This window comes from Mustela putorius, unplaced genomic scaffold, assembly GCF_011764305.1.
Source record: "Mustela putorius furo isolate JIRA1106 unplaced genomic scaffold, ASM1176430v1.1 tig00000868_pilon_pilon_pilon, whole genome shotgun sequence".
In the NCBI taxonomy this organism is placed as follows: Eukaryota; Metazoa; Chordata; class Mammalia; order Carnivora; family Mustelidae; genus Mustela; species Mustela putorius.
Genome location: NW_025421502.1, coordinates 3,774,704 through 3,801,079, shown reverse-complemented (window position 1 = coordinate 3,801,079; position 26,376 = coordinate 3,774,704). Strand labels below are relative to the sequence as shown.

Here is a 26,376-nt window from a genome sequence, read left to right as displayed (position 1 = left end):
TTTATTTGTTGTCCGGTATAATAAAGATAATGTCTCCCTTTGGGACAAAGGTCAGGAAGGTTTGCATGTAGCCCATATTAAAAGATTAGAGTTCTCAAAGTTCAGAGTTCCTCAGCTGTGATATAAATCCATTGCCTGCAGCATCTACCTGTGCCACTCTGTGTCATCTGGTGGGACTTCGGTGAAAAGGAGAACCAACGTCAACATGAAACTCGTGCTGCTTCACGTGGCCCAAGTAATAGTCTTTTGCCTCTAACCCAAAAATTTTATGTCTTCTGCCAGCATCCATGAAACTGTGATAGGCTAATTTGTTCACTTGCAGGTAGGATAAAATGTCAATCTCTTACAGTTCTTGGTAACCATGAAATTAAAAAAAAAAAAATGGAAACAAACCAAGCGAAATGTTTCAAACAGTTGGGCTATGAAAGAGAAGAAAAGGCAAGGCAGTACTAATAGAGGATGTGGTAAGGAGGGAGCCTGTATTTAAGAGTAAAGATGTAAGCATGTAGAAATACTGACGAGGGGCCAGTTGAGAGGGAGAGATTCAATACACATGAGACAGAAGATAATGGAAGAGGGATAATCTAAGGTTGGAAAAGATCCTACATACAAGTAAGAGGAATTGGGACAAAGAAGGGGAACACGTCCTCATTTCTTTATGTGTAACAAAAAAGAAGGTAGGGAAGAGGAATATAAAATGAAGTTGTTGTTACTTTTAGTATCACAAAGTTAAGGAAGCTCTTTTCTGACTTCGCTCAGGTAATTTGCTGGAGGATGAGGGATAGAGAAAGAGAGAAGCAGAGGTTTGAGAGAAGAGATTTGAAATAGACTGAAGAGAGCAGGAAAAAATTAGCTGAGCAGAGAAATGAAGGAGGAATGCAGAATATTTGAAGATCTGGTGGGGGTTAATGGTCAAAAACACCCAATGTTATGACTGTCTTGAGTACCACTCAGGTGTGGGCAGAAAAAATAGTTAAGTTCCTCTAAAATTAAGGTTTTGCCCAAGAAGACAATGGAGTTTAAAACTTTATTGAAATTCTGGGCCATAGAACTCAAGCAGAACAAGGATAGAGAAGAAAGGAATGGACTGAGCTAGTGGATTGAGAGAAGTTAGAGATCAGTCGACTACAAGCCCAATGAGGATGAAAAACAGTCAGTGGGAGTAGTTGAATAGACAAGATAAAAGGAGAAATGGTCGCAGTGACAAGATTTAGGAGTTCATTCATTCATTAGTTCTATCATTCATTCAATAAAAACCTCAATTCACAGACTAATATGTTCTATTTAAAGACTCTTTCCCGCATCAGGCTCTCTGCTCAGCAGGGAGCCTGCTTCCTTCTCTCTCTGCCTGCCTCTCTGTCTACTTGTGCTCTCTCTCTGTCAAATAAATAAATAAAATCTTTAAAAAAAAAAAAAAAAGACTCTTTTCCTCTTGCTTGGTATGCATCTTGAGATGTATAGTTGAGATGTATAAATTTACCTACCCAGTTATGATTTCCTTGCGTTTGCTTTATTGTGGCTGGCTCTCCTTAATAGCTAGGGAAGGACAACCGAAAGTAGCAAGGAGAAATCAGCATTTTAGTTTTTATCCTATATTTTCTTTTGTTGTCTGAATATGTACAATAATAATTTATCTACATGTTCTTACATAGTTTTTTAAAGCAACTTTTAGGAAGTTATATCTAAAAATGTCCACTTGGATTATTATTATTGGAAATGCCATTAATTGCTGTTTTTAATATTATGAATACATTTGTCATATTAGTTATTGCTAGTAACAATAAATCCCAATTAATAAGGAAGTAGTTGAGCACTATAGTGAAAAACACAGGGTTTGGAATTAACAATACTTACTGTAAAAAAGGGAGATTAAGTGTCATTAAAGAATGTAAAGTACGTAACTCAGTCTCCAGTATATAGTACATATTCGGTTAATAACAGCTATTCTTTTTATAATCGTCGTCATCGTCATCATCTATAGTCAGAACTCTTGGCTCCAAGTGACAAAAATTCAACTCCCCCTAGATTTCGCAAAATAGGAATTTATTGGATCATGTGATTATAAAGCCCAGAGTTTGATGCACTAGCTGGTTTTAGGTATTGAAACTATATCAGCTATATCATTTCTTGGCTTTACTTTATATTGGCTTCATTTAGATCAGTCTTTCCCCTCATGGTAATAAGATGACCTGCATCTTACCAGCTAACCAATAGCAGTGAAAGAAGAATGTCTCTTTTTTAATAATTGTAGCAAAAGTCTTAGGTAGAGGTGTTTCGTTGGCCTATCTTGGGTTACATGCCCATTCCTTAACTAATCATATGTCCAAGGAAATGGAATGTTCTGATTGGTTAGGCTTCAAACTGGGGGATGGGAACATCCTCAACCAAAACATGGGGAGTAAGAGTGGAGTGGATGGTTTCTCCAAAGTTAAATCAAGGTGCATGCTTCTAGCAGAAAAAGGTGGGATAAATATCAGATAGACAAAAACAGCAGATTTCCAATACTGCACATGTAATGCTGTGCAGTAACACAAATGTAGTACCACAAACAGGAAAAGAGTTGAAAGCACATTTTAAATTCTCACCCACTCAGCAAAAGCCTGTTTATAGAATGTAGCCTACACCCTTCATAAATCAATAAACAGAACCCCTTGCCATACTAATGTGCACAGATTGTGCCATAGGTCCATACCTAATTCCACAGAAAACACAATAATTAACGCAATATCCAGTATATAGCCACAATAATTAATGGGGGTTATCCTTACCTGTTCCATAGAAAACATCCCACCTCAACTTCTGTATAATTAAATTGTCATAACACTTAAAGAAAAATACAACTGAATTTGATTATTATGAGAAGGATGATCCCTAAGGTATTAATTATCTCAAGCAACATGGCACGATAGAAAGAGAAGTAAAAATCACAAGATATAAATCTACCAAAAATATAGTAATAGCAATAGTTACCATATATTGAACGATTAGTATATGTATTCTAAAAGCTTTTTATCCATGTCTTCATTTTAGTATCACAACTCTATGAGTTAGGTATTATTATGTTCCTTTAACAAATGGGGAAATGGAGGGTCAGTAGTTAAGTAATTTGCCTTGTAGGCGTGCAGAGCAACATTTGAATCTGTCCTAATTGCTTCTAAAACCTGTGCTGTTCATAATAGGCTGAGTGACTTAACCTCTCATTCCTTGTTTCTTAAAATAGGAGATTTTGTTTTAATTATCTTTAAGGATACTTCACTCTTAAAAAAAAATCCTACGATTATGTAACGGTTCACCTTCAGTTTCTCATCACTAATTTTGTTTATTTTTAAAGAAGATTTTGAATCAATCTAACACCTCTTTGTTTTTATGTATGTCTTTAATCATGGATGAAAAGATAATAATATCACTATCTTGGTAAGAACACTTCAGCTCGCATGTCATACCATTATTGTATGATCATGAAGGAAACTGTGCGTTTGACAAATGTTCTTTCACCAGGACCTCAAATACAGAGAATAAAATTTGGCAAATACACAAAGTGATTAATGTTAGAACAGAGCAAAAAGCACCATCTGAATTTATGCACTGCTGTGCCATTTTGTGTATGAAATGTTTTGTATGGTTGGTTTTTTGGTTTTTGTTGTTGTTGCCTTACTGCAATTCTGCCAAGTATATCTCTGCATTTTTGTTTGTAATCTTTTTTTCCATACTTGAATCTGAATTCTAGTCAATACTGAAAGGGCTATGAAAAATCCACTAAACTGTTGCAAATAGCTTTGCCTTGTCTACATTTTTATATAAGATAAGAATAAAAATTTGAATAATTTTTGGCTTGATAAACTTACTTTCGATATGCTGTAAACTGTGAGAAAAATGTAAAACAAAAAAAAGATGCTGATGTTCTTTTCGCTTTGTTAAATGTATTCATTCTGTGACAAATGGAAGTGTGTTTATATAGCTTTTGTTTTTGCAGAGTTCAAATACGTAAAATTTACTCTGAAAACTAAACAGCATTAGACAGAGGCTAATAATGTAATAATAACTGGAGGGAGTATAGTACAGAGATTAAAGGAGTGGTCTCTGGAGTAAGAGCTCCTCCATTTACTAAGAATAAGTCAATGGCCAGACATTTAATACCTGTGAAATTTAGTTTCCTTATCTGCAAATGAGGGAAAATAATAATTTCTCCACAGCTGTGGAAAGAGAAAACAAGATAAAGCGTGTAAAGCTGATGCCTGGCACATAGTAGGCACTCAGTTTTAGCTTTTCTACTATATCATCAATAATACCACCACTTATTTATATTACTCTGAAAATTACAAACATGTGAGGGAGCCAAGGACTCATGAACTCCTCTGTTTATATTACTCTCCACTGTTCAAATACAATGGTTTAAAAATTGAGCTGAGCATATAAATCTTTTTTAATTTGTTTTGTTTAGAGAGAGAGCATGTGGGTGAATGGTGGGGGAAGGGGCAAAAGGAAAGGAAGAGATAATCCAAGGAGGCTCCATGCCCAGCATGGATGTGGGGGGCAGGCTTGATCTCACAACCCTGAGATCTTGACCTGAGCCAAAACCAAGAGTCAGACTCTTAATAAACTGAGCCACCCAGGTGTCCCCAAGCATGTAAATTTTAGCTAGCATCTACCATAACTTATAATCTAATAGAATTTATTTATAAATATTTGAACAAATTCACATCTGTACTCATAGAGGAATAAAATATTTGATGTTATATGTAACTTTTGTTTATTTTTTGTGGGTTTTTTGTTTTGTTTCATTGCCTAACATGTTGTTATTGTAAAGTACTATTGTTCATTCAACAAATACTTATTATGAGCCTACAATAGGCCAGGCACAGTGCAATATACTAAGTACTAATGTTGAAATTTATCAGAAATATTTCTTGCCCTTAATGGCTTACCCTTCCTATCAAAGCTAGCGACAGGAAATAGATATATAAAGAAATAATTTTTATAATAAAATATTGCAGTAAGCAGAATAATGCCTCCCCAGAGATTTCCATATTTTAATCCTTAGAATTTGTGAATGTGATACCTTACATGGCAAAAGAGGTTTTGCAGATGGGATTAAATTTAAGGACTTTGAGATGGGGGATTATCCTGGATTATCCCATTAGGCTAGACCTAATGATGTGGGTCCTTAACAGCAGAGAACCTTTGCCTGCTGTAGTCAGAAAAGTTAACTACAGAACAATGGTCAGAAGAGCTGCAACATTGCTGGCTTTGAAGATGGAGGAAGGGGGCCAGGAGCCAAGGAATATAGACAGCCAGTAGGGACTAGTAAAGGTAGGCAGATTCTCTGCAATCCTGCTGACATGACTTCTAACCTACAGAACAATAAGGTGATAACTCTTGTTGTTTTCAGCCACTTCATTTATAGTAATTTCTTACAGCAGGAATAGAAAACTGATAAAAATGCAATAAATTGTCTTTACTTAAAGGATTATATGTGGAGAAATAGAAGAAGATAAGGATCACTTTCCAAAGTTGTGTCAGAAGGGTTAGGAAGACTTTCCCAAGAAGACCCACAAAAGTCATTGTTCCAAAGTGGATCACATGCACTTTCCAAAGTCAACTTCTGGTAAAGAGAAGTTTATTACTCTTAAGACTTGTCCTCTCTGGACCTGTAGGTAGGGCCTGCCTCACCTGAGGGATGTGGTCTGGAATATGTTCTAAGAAGAAAGAGGGAGTGGATGCTTAATAATTTTCCAAACAGAAATATTTGCTTTAGAAAAAAAAATCATCTTTTGTTTGGCAAGAAGTGAGCAATGGAAAATCTATCAAGCTATTGCTCCAGTGCTTGCCAGACACATGATAAATTTTCTCCATTTATTCAACAAATATTTATTGAGCTCCTTCTATGTGCTGCTATTCCCAACACAGCTCCTGCTGCTATACACTGATACTAGAGGATAAATGGTCAGCAAAAATAGATATTGTCCAATATCCTCATGTACAGTGATAGAAACATTCACCAAATAATCACACATACATCTACACTGATTGAGAGTACACGGAAGGAGCGTTATAAGGTGCTATGAGATTGAGTCGAGGCTTAGGCCGAGGCTAAATGAGGAGCGGGCATTAACTGAGCAAGGGAGGGAGGAGAGCGTGATAGGCAGAGAAAATAGCAGGTATAAATCTGTGGCAGGCAAAAGCATGGTCTATACAAGAAGTTAAAGCCCCGTGTGGCTGAAACAGGAAAAGACAAAGGGAAGCTGATGACAGGATGAGGCCAGAGACCCAGAGAGAAACCAGACTAAGCAGGGCCTCATAGATCACATTAAAAATGTGGGCTAGGGCGCCTGGGTGGCTCAGTGGGTTAAGCCGCTGCCTTCAGCTCAGGTCATGATCTCAGCGTCCTGGGATCGAGTCCCGTGTCGGGCTCTCTGCTCAGCAGGGAGCCTGCTTGCCTCTCTCTCTCTCTCTCTGCCTGCCTCTCTGTCTACTTGTAATCTCTCTCTGTCAAATAAATAAAATAAAATCTAAAAAAAAAAAAAAATGTTGGCTAAAAGCAGGCAGAAGTGATTGGATCTGCATTTAAAGGGATCACTTTGGCTGCAGTGTGGTAAATAGCTTATAGGGGAGCCAAGGAATATATGCAAGAGCAGCTAGGAAACTACTGGAATAGTCAAGACAAGAGATGTTCATCGATTATTTTGAGATTACAACAGCAGATGGAACAGCAATATACACAATAAGGAAATATCTAGAAGGTAAAATAAAGAGGATATGTTGATGAGCTAGATATAAAGGGGAGGGAAGTAGGAGGAGTCAAGAAGGCCCTTGGATCTGGCATATGGATGGAGGTGTCCTTCATGCAGCCAGAGAGCACTGAAGGAGCACTACTTCCTCACACACCATCCAGGCTTTTAAAATTTTATTGTAAATAAGAATTTATAAAAAGAATTGAATGAACTCTTGATATCAGTATGACACAGACCAGAAAAAGCAAGATTCTGTTAATTGCGATAGTTTTGTAGCATTACATGTATTTCATTTTATCTACCCTATCTACTACTCAAATCATAATACATTTAATACAGTTTTCCTAATTTCAATATGTTGTATTGCAGTAATTCTATTTATCTATCCTAGCCTAGCAACTTTGTAAACTCAAATTTGCATTAAATGCACTAATCGATGGAAAGAAGGGAGCGATCAAACTAATCAATTATAACCATGTGGGCCTTTATCTCAACTACTGTACCTACAGTGGAGTACTGATGGTAGCTCCCACCAGACCTCAAGAACCAATTGTTAAATTTTCAGGAAACTTGCAAGCTAGGTGTAAGTAGCTTGAAATTGACCACAGCGGGAGGACCAGCTACAGAAACTGGAAAAAGCTAAGGAACTGGCAAACAATTCCAGTCAGAGATCCACCCAACTCCCACACCAGACAAAGGCTACTGCTAAACATTTAGCAGTGCACCAATGTTTGTACCTTTTAGGATAATGTATTTGTGGTGGATATTCTGGGTATAGAAAATACTGGAATGAAATTAACTATAATCTCACTGATTTAAAAATGCTGCCTATTTGCTTTTCCATGTTCTTAAATATCTTTCCTTTAGGATTGTTTGAAACCTATCTAATTCTTTGATGGATATTTTGGATGTTTCCACAGGACTTCATTTGTGAAATACACCACTTTTAAGCATTCTTCTAATGATTTTTACTTTTTCCTCTCCTTTAGATTGTCCAGATTAAGAAGTGCTGCTGTAAAGTGGCAAACTTTTGGTAATTGTTGAATCTGATTATAGGTGTACAGGGGACCACTGTACTATTTTTCTCTAATTTCGTGTTTGCTTGAAATTTTTCTTCTTTTTTTTTTCAAAGATTTTTATTTATTTATTTGACAGACAGATCACAAGTAGGCAGAGAGGCAGGCAGAGAGAGAGAAAGAAGCAGGCTTCCCACTGAGCAGAGAGCCCAATGCGGGGCTCCATCCCAGGACCCTGGGGTCATGATCTGAGCGGAAGGCAGAGGCTTTAACCCACTGAGCCACCCACGTGCCCTGCTTGAAATTTTTCATATTAAAAAACAAAACAGGCTGTAACACCCACATCTTGCCAAGACCGGTCCTTACTGGGTCTTCTACTTACAGTCTCAATCCCAGCAGGTATTCTCAGGATTTGAGATGATGTGATCCATTGCGACCTGCTCGCTTAGCCTCTAGGAGTTAGCTAATTCCTTGTTTTGATTCTTTTGATTTCCTTGCAACACCGACTTCTTCCCTGAAAAACCCACAAGCAGTCTGTAGAAAAATTTAAAGCGAATCTTCAGAAGGAACCATATCAGATTAGGGTACTTTCTTTGTACTACAACCACAAACATGTTGAAAAAAAAAAGTTTAAAAATCTTCGGTAACAACAGAAAACCCCAAAAGTACAATGAGTACATAGATTAAAAGAAACTGGAAAAAGTAAAAAAGAAAACAAAAAACTTTAATAAAAAGTAGGAAAAGGAGGCTAGAAATGATTATCAACAATATAAGACACTGGTGGAATAGAGAGAAGTGAGGCGCCAGAAGAATTACAAACTAAATCAAGTAGTCTTCAAGTTCTGTCCTAAAGAGAAGAAGGGCTTGATCTCAGGCAAGAACAAGATTTTTTTTTTCTTTTATAATGTAGAATATCATCATGGAACACATAAAAGTATGAGAAGCTGAGAAACATAAAATTCACCCAATCACAGCACATCAGTGAGAAATAAACTAGTTTAGAAATGAAACACGAGGCATCTGGGTGGCTCAGTGTGTTGAGCCTCTGCCTTCGGCTCAGGTCATGATCTCAGGGTCCTGGTATATGGGGCTCTCTGCTCAGCAGGGAGCCTGTTTCCCCCATCACCCACCCCCCCGCCTCTCTGCCTGCTTTTGATTCTCTCTCTTTCTCTCTGTCAAATAAATAAATAATATCTTAAAAAAAAAAAGAAAGAAAGAAATGAAACACAAAAATTAAGGAAAGGTTAACAAGTAAAGTATAATTCAAAAGAAAATTATCATTATCAAAAGGAATCGTGTAAATCCATTTTGTAGATTAGAAAACTGAAGCCCGTGAAAGTGATTTGGTCAAGGTCACTCAGTTTAAGTGTTGGAGCCTGGATTTCAAATCCCTCTACAGCATTTTGTTTTTCCCACTCTTTTTTTGATAGAAATGCAAGTCCAAAACTAATTTTACAATTATATGTAAATATAATTCTGGCTTAAAAATAATAATTCAAAAATACTTTTGGCTTAAACTTAAAATATAGACTTAACAATAATGCCCCAGTAAGTTTAATTTTTCTTCTACTTCATCAGTGATATTCTGTGTTCTATATAAACTGCTGTTATATAGGGAAAGATCACCTTAAAGTCCTAAAGAACATCATTTTATCTGCTATTGTAAATAAAAATTAGATTTCACTCTCTCTTCCCTTAAATATATGCTTTAAATTATGTATATATAGAGAGAGATGAGATAATAAGGCATTTTTAAAATAAAAATATTTTTACTTTTATATAGATGGCTGAAATGATCAAGCTTTGGTTTCTACTAAGGAATCTAAGGTTTGATTCATGTATTTGAAGAGTGCCTCAAAACTTGTTCAAATTCACTGGCTCTTTTTCACAGGTGACTTTTGTTTTCTAAGTTTACTTTCCTCTGGTTAGACAGCACACTTAATCTTATCTAATACTTACTTTTTATTATGTCAAGCCCTTTACCTTAAGATTTTTTTGTTCTATGAATAATTCTCCATCTTGTACCTACAATGAGCTAGTAGGTATTCAGTATATAATTACTGATTTGAATCATGACTCCTAAATGGAATTAGGTTTAATAAATTATGATCAGATAACTATGTCACCTATGTGACATAGTTTTTCTTTTGTGACTATATTAGGGTCTAGTAAGGATAAATTATATCAATGATTTCAACAAATATGATTTAATTTAAAGAATTATTAATTAGGCATTGAAGAGTGGAAAAGGCAGAAAGAGAACACTAAGGAAGTGATTTCTCAAACAATGATCACCAGGCAGGCATCATAAGCTTCAACTGGAAACTTGTTAGAAATGCAAATTCTGACTCCAAGTCCTAGCCCCAGTTTATGAATTAGAAACCTTGGTGATAGGCCCAACAGTCTGTGCTGTAACAAACCCTCCAGGGAATTACAGAGTATGCTAAAATTTAAAACTCATGTAGGTAACAATACCTGGAAGCAGCCCCTACTCCTAGGCCTGGCCTGGGGCAGCCAAGAAAAGGGGTAGACTTACTAAAACTGAGAAGATTGGGGAAAGACCCTGTGGAGCTGAAACTCAGACTTTCAAGAACCCATCATTGCTCTCCCAGTACTGATGTCTCTTCACTCAGAGGGGGGATCCCATAGAACTAAGAACAAGATAGCTGAGGAATAGGCACCCACAGGTTGGATCTGGTCTCAAGAAGGCACATTGAAATTGGTTCTGCAAGTGTTGGGAAATCCCCAAGTTGAAACCAGTGGCTGCTACTAGAAGAAATTACTACTATCAGATTGAAGAAGTGTTGCTATAGTAAAACCCGACAGCACCAACAAACCCTTCAGAAGCAAATGAGAGCAAATTGCTTTCCTTCTCCAGCTGTGCAATGTTTCATTAGTCCCTATATTGGCAGAGACTAACAAGCCAAAAATGTTTCTAGAATTCCAAGGATTGATTTAAAGCTGAGAGACAGTAGTAGCTCAATAACTGGCATAAAGGCCTTACTTGTAATAAGACTGGGAGGTAATAGAAATAGTGAACTTTTTTTTGGAAATATTTTTTGGTATGTATATTGGGTACACATGGACATTTTCTTAGGAGCTGACTTCCAGGTGGACTTTTGGACTTACTGTACAAAATTATTCCTATTTGAAAACTAATTATCTCTTCTGATGAGATTAATAAGACACACTTAGGACATTTCTGGAATCTGGACAAGAAACTATGTAAGGGCCTACACTGAGATCTCCTTAGCCAGGGCTAAAACTGAAAGATCACAGCAGTGATGGCTGAGAAATGCTCAATAGTAGCAACAAGACTTGACAAGTCAGCTCAGGCTAGGTTCATTGAAGTCTCAGTGTCAAGGGAATGGACTAAAAAGCTTACTTTCACAAGACAGAGCAATCTGGGTCCCTGCCTCAAAACAGGAGGTTAATAGAAAAGTTTTTTGAAATCATGGTAAAGGGGAAGAATAATACAAACATGACTCCTCATTTTAAGCAGCTGTTTTTTATAATCCCAGGAAACTAGGAAATGAATGGAAATGAATCAGCTCCTTCCGTAATCTTATAAATCAATATTGAGGGTCCATTGTTGGTTCTACAGAAATCAATAAATCGGGGCTTTCCAAATTCTTGAAAGGTGGGCACAGATATAGTCATTCTATATGTTAATTGAAAGGAACAATCCCAAATATTTACTGAATGATTATCAGAATTACAACCAGTATTTTGGGAGAACGGTGAGCTATTCATTTTTCTTACGGACCTTCATCTATTTCTCATTTTATGTTTATGTTTTATTTTCTGGTTTTTTGTTTTTCTTTTTGTTTTCAAGGATATTGAAGAATCACAAAATCATACTGGCGAACCTGTTGGAGATGACTACAAAAAGATGGGAACACTTTTTGGTGAATTGAACAAAAGCCTCATCGAGATGGGCTTCACAAGGATGTATTTTGGAGAACGAATTGTGGAACCAGTAATAGTCATGTTCTTTTGGATAATGCTGTGGTTCCTTGGCTTACAAGCCCTTGGACTAGTTGCTGTTGTTTGCCTTGTCATTATTTATGTGCAACAGTAAAATATGGCCAAATAAGCTGTTGTTTCATATTTGGTAGCCGTATATGTATTGGTGAAGTTACATATTTCACTACATGAAAGCTGAAAAGTTTGCCTTGTTTCAAATTATGTGCTGTTTTGTAATTAAATTTATAAGTGGACGTTGTTTAAAACTAAACTCAACTCTTGATTATCACGGGGTTGAATATACATTTGGTAGCTTATTCAAAAGTCTTGTTTTATTACTGTGATCTGTGCCCACTTTTAAAGACCCCATCTTATTCCCACTGTCAATCTTAACACACCAAAAAGTGAGCAGGGAAAATAACAGGATATGGAATTCAAACCGGGCAATATAGATCTTATAAAGAATTCCAATAAAACATTTTAGAAGAAAAATGATGGAGCAAGGAGCTAAAACAAAGTTTTAATGGGAGAATTGTCCCCACCCATACCCACCAAATAACCCCTTACTATTTGGGAAATAATTTGGATATCTATGTTCCTGCTCAGCCCAAACCAATATAAACGTAATTACTATACACTACCTTAATATTGTGATGAAAATCAGTTAAAGATAGCACATTTTCTAAAGATTGAAAAGGATATATTTATTATGACTGATGAAAGTTAAATGTAACTTTTTTATCGTGTAACATTTGGGTCTGGAATCACTTCAGTATATCATTTGAAATTTTAGACAATTTTGGTGCTAATTACCTTTTGTGAATTTTTTAAGACTCTTAAGCCATGTCTATTGCTGGCTGCACCCCATGGTAATGTTATGTTTTCTTGTATCTAACAAGTTGTGTATTTTTTTTCTAGAGAGACATTTTCCATGTATTTTTTTCCAGAAATTTACATTTTATAGTTCTTTTATAACAATTATTCTAAGATTTAAAAAAATCTATTTCCTATCTTGGCATGGAAGTCTCCCCCCCAAAATTGATTTGTATTATGGCTAAAATATTTTACTATGTCTTTAAGGAAAAAAAAAATCAGCTTGGTCTCTTTGATAAAACCAAATGCTTAAATTTGAAATTTAACAGTCAATTTTAATAATATTCCTCTAAGGCTAAAGCCACATCAATAACTGGCTGGTCATGTTATTAATGTGTTTTAATTCAGCACTTTGGGGTTTTATATTTGAACAAACATTTCTTTAAATACACTTTAAAAACAGAAAATGGCTTAGTGATATTTTGGATTTTGTTAAAGAACCTAAAATTTGTACACTTGCATCGCAAAGACCCTCTATATAGACAAAGGAGGGGCACTAAAGATAATTATCTAGAAATTCAAGTTAAATAAGAGGGAAATGAGACAATGGGGGTATTTTTATCTTTAGCAGGGCAGTAACTAAAGTATATGAAGTGTTTAATATTCTGCTTTGTAAAGTTTTTACCCAATCCTATTTTAAAAAATTATTCTATAATTTATCAATGTCTTCCATGCTGAAGCAGAATACTGATGAAAAGTGTTCAACTTTGTTTTCGAAAATCAGATAATCCTGAACAAAAATACCAATCAGAGGGCACTAAAAAGTACTGTGGATTTATATAAATACAGACCTTTTAAAGTTTGATAAAGAAAAGACTTTGTATTATATCATTGTGGGTTTGAAATATTTTTATAGAAACCTTTATGAATTTGGCATAAGGGCAAGTTATTTGAAAATGTGTCTTCATTTGTGCACAGCAGAATTGTGAGGTTTTTAATAGAAGTCATGAGATTTTTGTATGTCTGCATTAAATATTTAAAAAGGCATTCTTTTCTAATGCTACCAAGAAATTTAATTTTCCTTTGGAATATAAAAAAGATACAGTATGCACAATAATAGCTCTAATTCCACCAGTGCTAATATTGAAAAAAAATTGTAAAGTAAGTTTGAATAGTAATTATTTAAAATATACGTCAATACTATGTATCTGCACACTGCTGTTAGCAGGACATATATTAAATCACATAAAGAGATATTTTGCTGCTATTCTTACTGAATTTTTTATTGGTTAGAGCAATATACCATCAAATTGTTTGCTTTGATAGGGAAAAAACAATCTTTGCTTCTTTGATGGAAATAATATATTTTCTTTTGTGAAATATATTAGACTTTTGTGAAATATATTATATTAGAAATATAAATATATTAGAAATATATAATATATTAGACAAGTAGATTATACTTGTACCCTGAAATGAAAAGAAACTGGTCATTTCTTTTGTTCACAGTGTAAGGAATTAAATGGAAAATGGCTCTCAATCATTTCAATCTCAGATACAAGCCAATTTTAGACACCGTTAGTGATTATGGATAAAGACATGGAGGTTACAATACTAAGGTTATTAGATATAATACATCATTTATACCACAGCTCTCCATTCAAATGGGAAAGGTTAAAATATACAAATAAACTGGCCAGAGATGAATAAGTCAATGTTCCTTAAAGTGGAAACTCAGTGTCTTGTAGAATTCAGTCCTCTCATATCTTAAGCTGTGATATGCAAGGTATTTTCCTGTTCCGGGCCACCAGTCACATCATCATACTTGGTCCAGTATTGTGCCAGGGCCAGCTTGAACTGATCTGCAAAAACCAATTGTATACCTTTTTCCCTCCAGCCCACCTTCAGTGGCATCAGTTGGTAGCCTGAAATTGTCTATGAGGGGAGTATTCAGACTATCAACATTGGCAAACACAACAAATCAGGGTTCTGTTCGCCTGGCAAGCCAGTTGTTAAAACAGTAGCAGCATGCCACCTATTAGCCACCCTACAGGTCACAGCCGCATCTCGACTTCTGTAGATCGAAAAGGAAGCATATTGAAGCAAATTCCCATCAACCCACCCAAAACTGTATCTTTTCCATGTGGGAATAATGAATTATGGTTGTCCTCTGACCAACACATCCCTACGTAATCTCATGTTTTGATCAGACAAAATCTCCCTGGGCTGTCACTGAGCTGCATATCCATTGATCCAGATGATCAGGAAATAAACAGTTACAGAACTGATGGAAGGTAAATTCCAGCCTAAGTAAAGACTTGTTGTAAAGTAAGAAGGCTCAGATGGTCAAAGCTAGATATTGAGCAATTGAGGGCTGTTTGTATGGTTTGTAGATTATACTTAACCGTTATTTTACAGATGTTTACTGACTTCAGGTTATTTTAAATGTTTTTCTTGTCAATATATGGCTTCAACAGGTCAAAAAAGAGAAAAAAAATAAGACTTTCATACCTGTTAATGCTTCTAGTAATAGATTTGACCAAGGATGATGTAAAAAGAACACAACCTACTCTCTTCCTACCCTACACATTGCCTCAGACAATGTGTCCACTCCATGTTTCAGTTACCATTTCATACTAACAACTCTGCAGTCCATATCTCCAGTTCGGAGCACTGTACAGAATATAAAATCCATACATTCAGTTGCTTGCCCAACATAAGTACTTGCTTATGCCTTAGTACCTCAGGTTCGGTATATCCAAATCAAAAGGAACTCAGCATCCTTCTCACAAACCGTTTTTTTTTTTTTCTTCCTATGTTTCCAGTCTCAGCAAAAGACAGTTGTCTCCCACACTGCCCACTTATAACCAATCACCGTGCCCTATTTTGCTTCCTAAAAAATCTTTAATCTTTATACTTCTCTTGATTCCCAGGATCACTAACTTAGTTCATACCCTATCATCTCCCTAGACAGCTATCACAGAATCCTACTTGGTCTCCCCTGCCTTCATTCTTCCCTCTACAATCAGAGTAATCTTCCTAAATCATAACTCTGATCTCCTGCGCCTAAATCTTTTCAGTGGCTTCCTGTTGCCATTATGAAAAAGTGCTTGCTCCTTACTATGTTTTACAAGGCCCCTCAAGAGCTGGTTCTTATGTACTTAATCTCTCTGCACTATGCCTGTCCCTTTCAACACTCAGCTTTACCAAATTTGTTTTTTCAGTTCCTTGTGAGAGACATGCCTACTCACTTCCAGAACTCTGCACATGCTTTAGCTTCTCTCTTTAGGCCCTCCCCACCAAACTGACCAACCCATCCGCAGCTTTAAGACCTTTAGACATAAGGTCCCCCAGGAAAATTTCTCTGTTAAGTCCACTTCTGCTATTTCGTGTGCTTTCAGAGAACCCTGCACTTACCCTATCAGTACTTGTCGTGCTATATTGTAATAGCTTATTTGTCAGTGCCTTCCTTTCCTTAAAAAAGATGTATTCATTATTTGAGAGAGCATGCATATGCACATGCAGCCACTCAAGTGGGGAGGGGCAAAGGGAGAGGGAAAGAAAGAACCCCAAGCATCCTCCATGCTGAGCACAAGCCAGAGGCAGGGCTGGATCTTTCCAACCCAAGATCACAATGTTAGCGGAAACCAAGGGTCTACAACCCAACCTACCAAAGCCATGCAGGCAGCCCTCACACCTTCTTCCTTTAGACAATAAATTTCGCAGGCAGAGAGCATGTCTATCTGGTTCACAAATTGCATTGTCTAACACAGTGGCTGGCACATAATAAATGCTCAAAATATTTGGCAAATTTATAAATCAACTTCATTTACTCATGTATTCCCTATAATGCATTAACAAAGATTAAGCACTGGTTGTATTTAGAGTTCTTTCACTCCAAAAGTATGCTTATAATGCATAAAGAAAGTGAATTAATGTATATGTTATATTTATAAAGTTTATTCACTTTTGATGGAAGAATATTGCTACTATTTGCATATGCAGGATTACTATCTTACACTTGCATATTTTTAGGAGATTGTATGTATTTTCAGTGTTGTACTTGATGAAATCACTGTTTCTCCAAAAAGAATATTTTAGAATACATGTGGTCATTGATGCTATCTAAATTTCATATTTTTCCAGTATTTTTCAATAGACTTTTATCTACTAAATTTTGATTAAAAAAAAAAAAAACTCAGAAGTTGCGATCAGGAATAATTCTCAAGTATCTAAGCTTGGGTATTTCAGGCTACAGAATAAATCCACTACTACAATGTTCGAGTCACCCGGATCGTATATGTTAAATAACATGTATATAAAGTACTTTGTTATTTTTTCCAATAAATAATACTCTTTCACAACCCTGCATCTTTAGTTTCTCTTCTGACTCTCTATATCATGTGCCATATATCACTTAATTGCTGCCACACCAAGTTTAGAAATTGCCAAAGCAACAACATACCTGAAAGTGAACCATCTCTAATGCTGCAGCAGAAAGCTAAGGCCTGATGTGTATATGGCTTCCCAGGCGATAGAGTAGTAGGAAAACCTAACTCAAAATCAGCCTCTGCATCCAAACTGTTTTTCTCCTTTGTTGTCTTGACTATTGTGTAAGTTAGAATTATTGAATGAGCTCTGCAAGGACCTGCTAAGATCCAGAACTTAATCATACACATGCTTATTAAATTTGAGTTATCTTTTCAGCAGTTAACATTTTATCATTTAGCCTTCCAACAACTTAATTAGTTGGAAATTTCTTTGATAACTTTCCAGTCCACCACAGAACACAATGAATTTTATCATAAAGCCCTGCCTCTTTTTAATTGGTTTACTCCTTTATTATAAGAAGCTAGTTGATGGTATATTTTTTAATGTGAGTTTTTTTAACAGAAGAATGAAAATTCTGTATACAATATCCTTATTTATACCATAGCTGTTTTAAGACAAAATCTTAAGAGTTATTCATTGAGGGGAAGGGATGGGATATGTAAAAAATCCTATCAATATTTGAGTATATATGCCAGTTACTGAATGCCCTTCTGTGATCTGCTAAAATTGCTTCTGTTGTATAGTTTCTTGGTTTTATATATGTAATATCAAAAATATTTATGATTCCATTATTTGGTGTATTTTCAGCTTTAATAGGCAACATACAAATAAAGCCCAAGAAGAAACAATCCCAAAAGGAAAACACACTGCTTATTGTTGGTTTGGAAGGATTAACTTAAATAAATTGGCCTTGCACAAAACTATAAGGATGGTTTTTCATATAAGGTGAAGCATTTGTTTAAAATGAGATCCGTGGCTTTCAAAGATTTTTAGTTTGGTTTGCCCTAAGTGAAATCTTACATGAATAGCCAATATTTTTCAGCAATAAAAGCAGAGCTGCTATAATTGATTTTGTTGTAGGTCCAGTTCCCTGGGAAACAGAAGAAATTAGCATGCAGGAAGTTTATTAGGGAGTGCTCTGGGATCAGCAACTGTGAAGGAAGTAAAAAAAAACAGGATTAGACCAAAGGAGGCATGCAATACAATCACAGCAAGGCCTCAGCGACTCTATGGGGTGCCCTCAAACAGAGACAGCCCTTAAGCATTGACCTGTGTTGGGACAGGGGAGCTCTTCAGCCAAAAGCAATTCCCAGAGAGAGCTGACAGCTGGGGCTTGTCATCTGGCAGCACTCCCAGCAGTTAACAGAGTAAATCCTTTGGCTCTGAGGAGAGGAGCTGAGCCGCCCAACACAGCATCCACTATGGACTCTTGTTCTCACCTTGCCCTCCATGATACCTGAGTCACTTCCAAAAACTCCCACTCTTTAGAATACAATATGAGGATGACTAATTTAAATCATAAACTCATTGGTTTGGTCAAGATGGATTTTTTAAAAAGTAGTGGTTGCGCCTTTAGTCTTCTATATTGTCTGCTGCTACTGTGAGATTCAAGTCTTCGGCTTTGATAACATTTTAGTTGACTAAACATTATATCCAGGATTCAGCAAAGGCTTGAAGCTACTAGGAACAGGTGAAAAAAAATGATTGACAGAAAAGCCCATTACTTAAAACTAGGAGTAGGAAATCCATGAGATTTTTGTATATGTAACTTGCTTAGATCAACTATAAGCTAATAAATCCCTGAGATAGGGTCTCGCAAGACATCAGGACAAACCATCATTAGGGTGTGTCTTAGAGGTTGGGTATGTTTAAGCCTGACATACCTAAGTCTGCCTTGTGCTTTCTGGCCTCTTTCCCAAGTTCCAAAGCAGTTTTACTTCTCAAATTTTTAGAGCATGTTTAAAATAAAATTTTCAAAAGCAGAGCAGAACTCACTTGTAAAGAAACTGTGTCTTCCCCAACCCCAACACACAATCGCGACTGATTTATGACTTGGAGATTTGGTCCTAATCATGACTTTCCTATTTAGTTTTAGCACAAAAGTTTTCAGCAACTGGAATTGGTAATTGATAGGCACTTGAAAAGAGCTTTCTCCAGTCTTGGTCCAGAATATTTTGGGGGCCCCTAAGTATTAATTTTAGCTGCTATTTTTATCCCTGGAATCTTAGGAGGTGGCAAGATCAAGCAAGACAGTGGCTATAAGCCAAGTACATATTAAAACTGTAGCAGTGGTTAGGCATATTCCACCCCCCCTTAGTTATATGAAAACATTAGAACAATAGGCAAATCAGCTTTCAGATTAAAAGATCTCTTTATAAGACCTGAATTTAAGACTTGGTTCTGCTATTGACTAAGTGTACAGTTTGTATAAGTCTTACCCACATCTCTTTAAACTCCAAGATCCTCATCTCTAAAATGGGGGAACTGTTATGATTAGTTAAATTATTGCCTATCTTTTTTGTGCCTTACACATAGCAAGCTTTCAGTAAATACTGGTCCTTATTATTAAATATATATAACCACATATAAGAGGGGACATTTTTCACTATCCATGGAAAGCTTGTACATTGAAAGCCATAAAAGGCCGGATCTTTTTTATTGTTGGCAAAAGACTGATAAATACAAGCAAATTCTATGCTGTGATCCCAGTTCCTCATGACTGAAATCTTTTTGATTTCTCTTATTATTGTCAAGTATTAGTGCTTCCTGAATCAAAATGATCATAAAAAGAAGGAATGAAGAACCTAAAGAGTTGATGAACAGAAATGAAATAAATATGCTCTATGCAACCACACCTTCTTTAATGAAATACTGTGTTTTCTTTAAACATCTACGTACTACAATGCCATGCACTTTCCGTTGCTTCTTTGCCTTAATAAACCTAGGTGCACAATTACACTCACCAATGCATGGGGAATTCTGCTATGCATGTGAACAATTCACAAAATGAAATCAATTCCAAAAATACTTTTCTGTTTTAGTCCAATTGCATTAGGCCAAGAATATTAAGCTATGTTTATAGAATCACAAATATTATCTTGCTTTGATTTCAAAGGTAAATTTGAGACTAATTTGTTGGTCTGTTACATTATGGTATTTATCAATACACACTAGAAATGTTTACCAAGATAAATATAATTATATATTAATACTCTAACAAAAAAATCCTGTACCTACTAATACACATGGATACATTCTGTGTACAGCTAGATAGAATGAGCTAGAAATACTATTAACATGTAATGCTTACAAGAATATTAATATGTTCATAGTCTTATCTTTTTAGTCTGTGAAAACATGCTAAAAGCATAGTATGATCTTAAGTAATCTTTGTTTTAACAAGTCTTCATTGACATTGTTCTATCTTCCATTCCTCTTATTTCCTTTTCTTTCAAACAATCCTCCCTACCTGAAAAGTGGAAGTTTCTCAAATCAGATGTTTACAGACATGAATGTTTTATAATAAGCTATGGCATATCTTTAGTGCCATCTCTTAATGCATTTCAAAACTGGTTCTTCCACATTTTCCTTACCTGTCAACTTATGCTTTCAGATATTTTAATAAGATGCTCAGAGAGAGCTGATGCTGGCCAAATACAGTTCTCCCCAGGCATTTCTCCCTTTTTCAAGTTGTAAGAAACATATCTTGAGAGCTCCTTGCCCGGCTACCCTATCATCACAATCGCCTCCTGCTGTAATGGAAATATACTGTGCTTTTCCTTCCCTCCCCCTATCACTGACACCCAAGTTTGATGGCATGGGCTTCTTTCCCACTAAGTTGGCTTGCAAAGGCCCTAGACTAACAAAGAATACATTATTTTTGCAATGCAAAAAGATTCAGACACAAAAAGACCTCAGCTTTCATACTTGTTTTAAATTACAGGCACCTTACTGATACCATTTACTAGTGCTAGGTGCTCCTGCTTCATCTCTGCCAAGTCAAGTAAGACAAACTACCTCGACCGGGTGAGTCACTTCTCTTCATCAGTGACTGTCAGAAATGTTCATACCCGGAGAAACAATAATGCTAATGCCTCAAAATATATCCATATTTGATATTTCATATCTCCACTGGCATCTAGTCAAAGAGCAAAACTGTTGCACCCTTTGCCTGCCTCTTGTATTTCCCCTAACGTCTACTGCACTTCCAGTCTGATGCCGTGCTTTCTTCCCAGCAGAAGCGTGCTTTTTCAATGCAATCTGATCTTCAGAGGAGGCCCAGAGAATGGACAATGATTTTTTGAGTAGATTTGGCACATACGATCAGAGCAGGACTGAAATAAAACTTGCTGTGAGACACCATCTGTTGCCAACTTTTCCCCTTAAATACAGAACAAGGGACATCAGTATGAACTCATATTCAGTTTAATATAGATACAGATAAAAGATATGGAAATAAGTACAGGTTATATATATATATATATATATATATATATATATATATATGTCATTTTTACTGAAGGAGTTCATGACATGCCATCCCAAAATATGCCACTTTGGTACATTGATTATTTTGAACTGAAGGCACTTGAAAAATAGCAAATGCAGGAAAAGGCTTTTTCTGAGCTCTCCTTATGGGCCTAAAGAAAGATGTTCCAAAAGGAGCTCATTGTCATAACCTCCCTGCGAGTTTCACCAACCAGGGAACATTAATTCTTATCACAAGAGAGGAGACTGGAAGTCGACACCACACCCAAATTCTGTCATAAAACACCATACCTCCCTCCTATCTATTCTTCAAAGAGTCCATTCATCTCCCCTAAAGATCATATATTGCCTCCTAAATCCTCCATTCCCACTCCCTTCCTCTCTCAAAATAATATAAAAGTTCTCAAATCTCACTGATTTGGGGGGCGAGGGGTATTCACTTTTTTTTCCTGTGATACTTCTGTGCACCTAATAACAAATTTATATACCTTTTCTCTTGTTGATCTGCCTACTGTCAGTTTATTTCATAGACCCAGCCAAACAAACCTAGAAGGGTAGATAGTCTTTTCCCTACAATATACAATCTTATATATCCAAGTTGAGATCACTTAGAAATAACACACCCTGGTAGTAACCAGCACACCAGCACCCAGACTTTTGTGTCTAATACTATTGTCCAATAAAAGGAATCTAAGGTTCCTGGAAAAATGGCCAATTCTAGGGCTGGACAGGAAATATACAAGATGAGCTTGGGATATCTTGTAGTGCCAGAAAGTGCCAGAAAGAAGGTGCACACGCGCACGCGCGCGCACACACACACACACACACACACACTGTAAGAGCCTATTAAAAGGGTTCCCAATAACAAAAGCTGGAACAATTTGAGCAAGAACATACATAAAGTAGTATTGGATTATAACCCAAAATATAAAATACATATCCATGAGTTCATCCTGATATAAATAAATGATGACATCAATAAATTAATGGGAAAAAATAGACAAATCTCCTGTCAAAGAAAAATTCCAAATAATTTATGAGGATAATACCCCTTCAAGAAAGTGGAGCATAACTCCCTTAAACGTGAGCTTTCACTTTCTAAAGAGTACAGTATGGGAGGGAGTAGAGGGAGTAACTTTATATCGAAGAAGCCTGACGAACACTACCTCAAACAGGTCATCAAGCTTAATGCCATCAGTGATAAGTCATGTTGACAGCATATGCCCTTGATAGGATATGATGAGAATGTCACTTTACATCTGTGGTCTTCCACTCAAGAAACTCTAGAATTGAGCTGCTTATGAGAAAAACATCTGATGAGCCCAAACTGAAGATCATCCTACAAAATATCTGACTAGTACTCCTCAAAACTGTCAAGGTTATCAAAAACAAGGAAAGTCTGAAACACTGTCCCAGACAAGTGGAGACTAAGGACACATGATGATTAAATGTAATGTGGTATCCTGGAATGGATTCTGGAACGGAAAAAAGACATTAGGGGAAACTAAGGAATTTTGAATAAAATATGGATTTAATTAATAATAGTGTATCAATATTGGTTCAATAGTTGTGTGAAATGTAATATACTATAAGTATAAATATTAATGTAAGATGTTAACAATAGGAGAAACAGGATGCTGGATATACAATGTCCATACGTATAATCTTTGTAGCTTTTCAATAAATCTAAAACTATTCTAAAATTAAAAGTTTAGGGGTATCTGGGTGGCTCAGTCCATTAAGCATCTGACTTCGGCTCAGGTCATGATTGCAGGGTCCTGGAATGGAGCCCCACTTCAGGCTCCCTGCTCAGCAGGGAGTCTGCCTCTCCTTCTCCCTCTGCCCCTCTGTGCTTTCTCTTTCTCTCAAATAAAGTCTTTAACAACAGATAATAATAAAATTAAAAGTTTATTTTTTAAAAAAGTAATTTAACAAATTTCAACTGAACTCTTAGTCATGTCAGTAACTACATATTATCCCCTTTACAATGAACATAATTTGTGTTATCAGACAACATGTGTTTCTAATGACTTCTGCTTTTTCACTCTCCTTTTTATAGATTATTTTACAGCAGCAATATAAAATTCACTTAACTCACTCTCCTTTGTAAAATCACTGATCTATTATTTTCCATGTGAGCATATGATCAATGTTTAATAATTTTCCCGCGGAGGTGGAGAGAGAAATAATAGGAATCTACTTGTTGTAATACAAAAGCAATTAGCTCGCTCCCAATAGAGTCTTTGGGTTTGACATATACTCCCAGACTTCTATAGGTTCCTACTAGATATGGGTGTGTCTCCAGAACACCCCAGAAGTGGGTAGGCCGGAACAGTGACAGTTAGCTTAGGGGACCTGAAGAGCCTCACCACTGTTGAGTTATTCTCTGCTCAGGATGATACTATACAGGAACACCATCCCCTTCCTCCCCGATGCTCTAAGAACAGTCTCAGTCTCAAAGACAGTCTACTCACTAGAGTTTGGAAGCCCCAAAATATTTTAAAGAGTCTTTTAGGTCAGTTTCCCAGGGTTGGTATCAATGTAAAATACATCTGTAGCCTTGGAGGACCCCAAAGACGAAGCATGTAGGGAGAGGTCCTATGAGCCTGGCAACCCCATTTGCACTCCTGCCTAGCCATAGGGCATCCTCAATATATCTGAATCTCACTGAGAGGGCCTTCCAGGAGGAAATAGCCGGTACTGTTTACTCTCTGAAGTGTAAGATTTTACCAGATTTGATAACTGCTGCTGACAGCAACATCTGTTTTCTTCTTATTATGAGACCTCTGGCTTAGGAGAATTTGAAAACATTTCTGCCTAACTATCTCCAGTATACTCTTGACCATATTTTGAAGGTCAGCTACTCCAACTATCCAATGTGATTATGAAGACTATCTGTACATTGAACAGGTGACATGACAGAGAAAAACAATTGCACTTTCTATGTATTTTTAACTCCTGCCCTCTAGGAATCAGACCTTGTCTTGTCTTTCTTATTTGTAAATGCCAATTTGATCTAACTCTCAAAGAGGAAAACATTATCAGATAAGGTTTAAAAAACATCTTGAGTTGGGTTAAATATTAAATTTAAATTAACTTGGTTAAACTTATATATCAAATTTTTATATATTTATTATGAATGCTTATTATAGTTATTTTTTTAATAAACATTTTCCAGGAGTATAGTAAGGAGCTAATAGTAGTGATTTCTGAGTGGTAGTTGTGTTTTTATTTAATATTTTTTGTTTAATTTATATTCTACACAATATATACACTAATAATAAAAGGCTATTGTTTTTCATATATGCTAATTTGTGCATTCAGTGCATTAAACTTCTCTACTTTCTGCCTGTTCTCTGCCTAGCAGAAAAGTGGTTTTTAAAAGGATAATCTATTTAATAAAAAAGTTACAAAAATATACACTAAGAATATTAATATACTGAGTTCCTATTAATAAATAAAATGCTTCTCAAAGTTTTCCATGAAGTGTTGGCCTCCAAGTTGGAAATTTCCAAACTATTTTCACTTGCTACTATAAAAATTGCATGAGTGGTCAGGCCTAAACACAGATGGGAACACTTGGTGATGCCTGGATGACAAAAAAGATAATAAGGGCCAGATGCTGAGCTTTTTTCTTTACACTGAACCTGGTCTATGGGGGCCCAAAGTGCCCCAAAGGTGATGGCATAATTGGTTGCTGAGAAAATGAAATTAATGTCATGGAAAGGTCAGTTGTTAACACTGAAAACCATTTGAACTGAGAACTGGTTACTGCCAGTTACTTTGAACCTACTTTCTACAGTTATTTCTTCAACTGTTTGCATGCCTGGAATTAAATTCTAGACCTGAACACGTGTTTCATAAAGTTCCCTACTTCTGTTGCTCAATCACTCCTTCCATAACAGAATGCCAGGAAGGAAAGGAGTAATTCCAAACCGAGGCCGAAAGATGTTCCTTTTGAAGCCCCCATGGGTTGTCTGCTGGAAAAGTCTGTTTTTACCCTCAAGTCAACAATAATGCTTATTTTAATATAACTGATCAAATAAACAGCAGGCCTGAAATTCTTATTTCTTAAATCTTATTTATTTCTTCTATGATACCCAAAGTATCTTGTAAACCTGCTTTCCCATAATCTGGAGAGGCATAGACCTGAAACCAAATAATCTGATCCTGCTCACAAGTGATTTGCTGATCTATGGACAATTGTCCATCCGCCAAGCCCTACCACTGCTTTTGTCTGTCCCTTCATATAAAAGTATAATTTAAACACTGCAAACATAAAAATCAAATCTAAATAGAGATTTTTAAAAGATTTTATTACTTCTTTCAACGTTTTCTCAAAACAATGGTCAAAGTGAAAATTTCTTACCTGTATGTTATAGAGACATTTGCATAGAGAAGAGAACTCTTTGGAATCAGTTTGTAACTTTAGTGGGCATTTGCTTCCATACTGAGATTTTTGTTTTATTTTGTTTTGCTTTTTTTGCGAAGGTTTTGGAGGTGTGCTTTTTCTTTTGAATCACTTGATCCACAAACACTTACTAAACACCTACAGTCTGCAAAGCAATATAGACATTGAATGTTATAAGAAATTCAAATTATAAACCCTAGTACTTATTATTACAGTTTATAAACGAACTGAAGATATCAGAAATAACTCTAAAAGCTTTAATAGCAACAGCAAGAGATAGAAATAGATTATAAATCCAATTCTGTGGTTGAATATGATGAAGTTAGAATACTATTGTATGGGAAATTGACATCAACAAAATGGTGGCAGAGGAATTTCTAGTGCTTTTACAGAGCATACTATAGAAGTAAACTTTCTTAGGAATATCGTTTATAAAAATTCAATGCTTACAGTGAATTTGGAACGTACACAAAGTGATAATCCTGCAAAATAATAGGCAAAGAGTAGTATCTATAGAAGTGGAACAAGCAAAGAGCAAAAGGAAAGCATATTGGACTGGAAAAGAAACCACTGTCTTAAACCATCCATGATTTATAACTTTCACCAATACCTTAAAGAG

The 26,376-nt window shown here is 36.0% G+C and overlaps 1 protein-coding gene across 1 annotated transcript in view; it reads left to right on the top strand.

Moving 5' to 3' along the window:
- The window catches only part of FAM241A (family with sequence similarity 241 member A), a 42,563-nt gene extending 25,673 nt beyond the window's left edge, over positions 1-16,890 (top strand). The window contains exon 2 of the mRNA XM_004748070.3: positions 11,583-16,890. Coding sequence (XP_004748127.1) covers positions 11,583-11,828 — 246 coding nt within the window. The 3' untranslated portion in view covers positions 11,829-16,890. The remainder of the gene's footprint in view (positions 1-11,582) is intronic.
- The last annotated feature ends 9,486 nt before the right edge of the window (positions 16,891-26,376 follow it).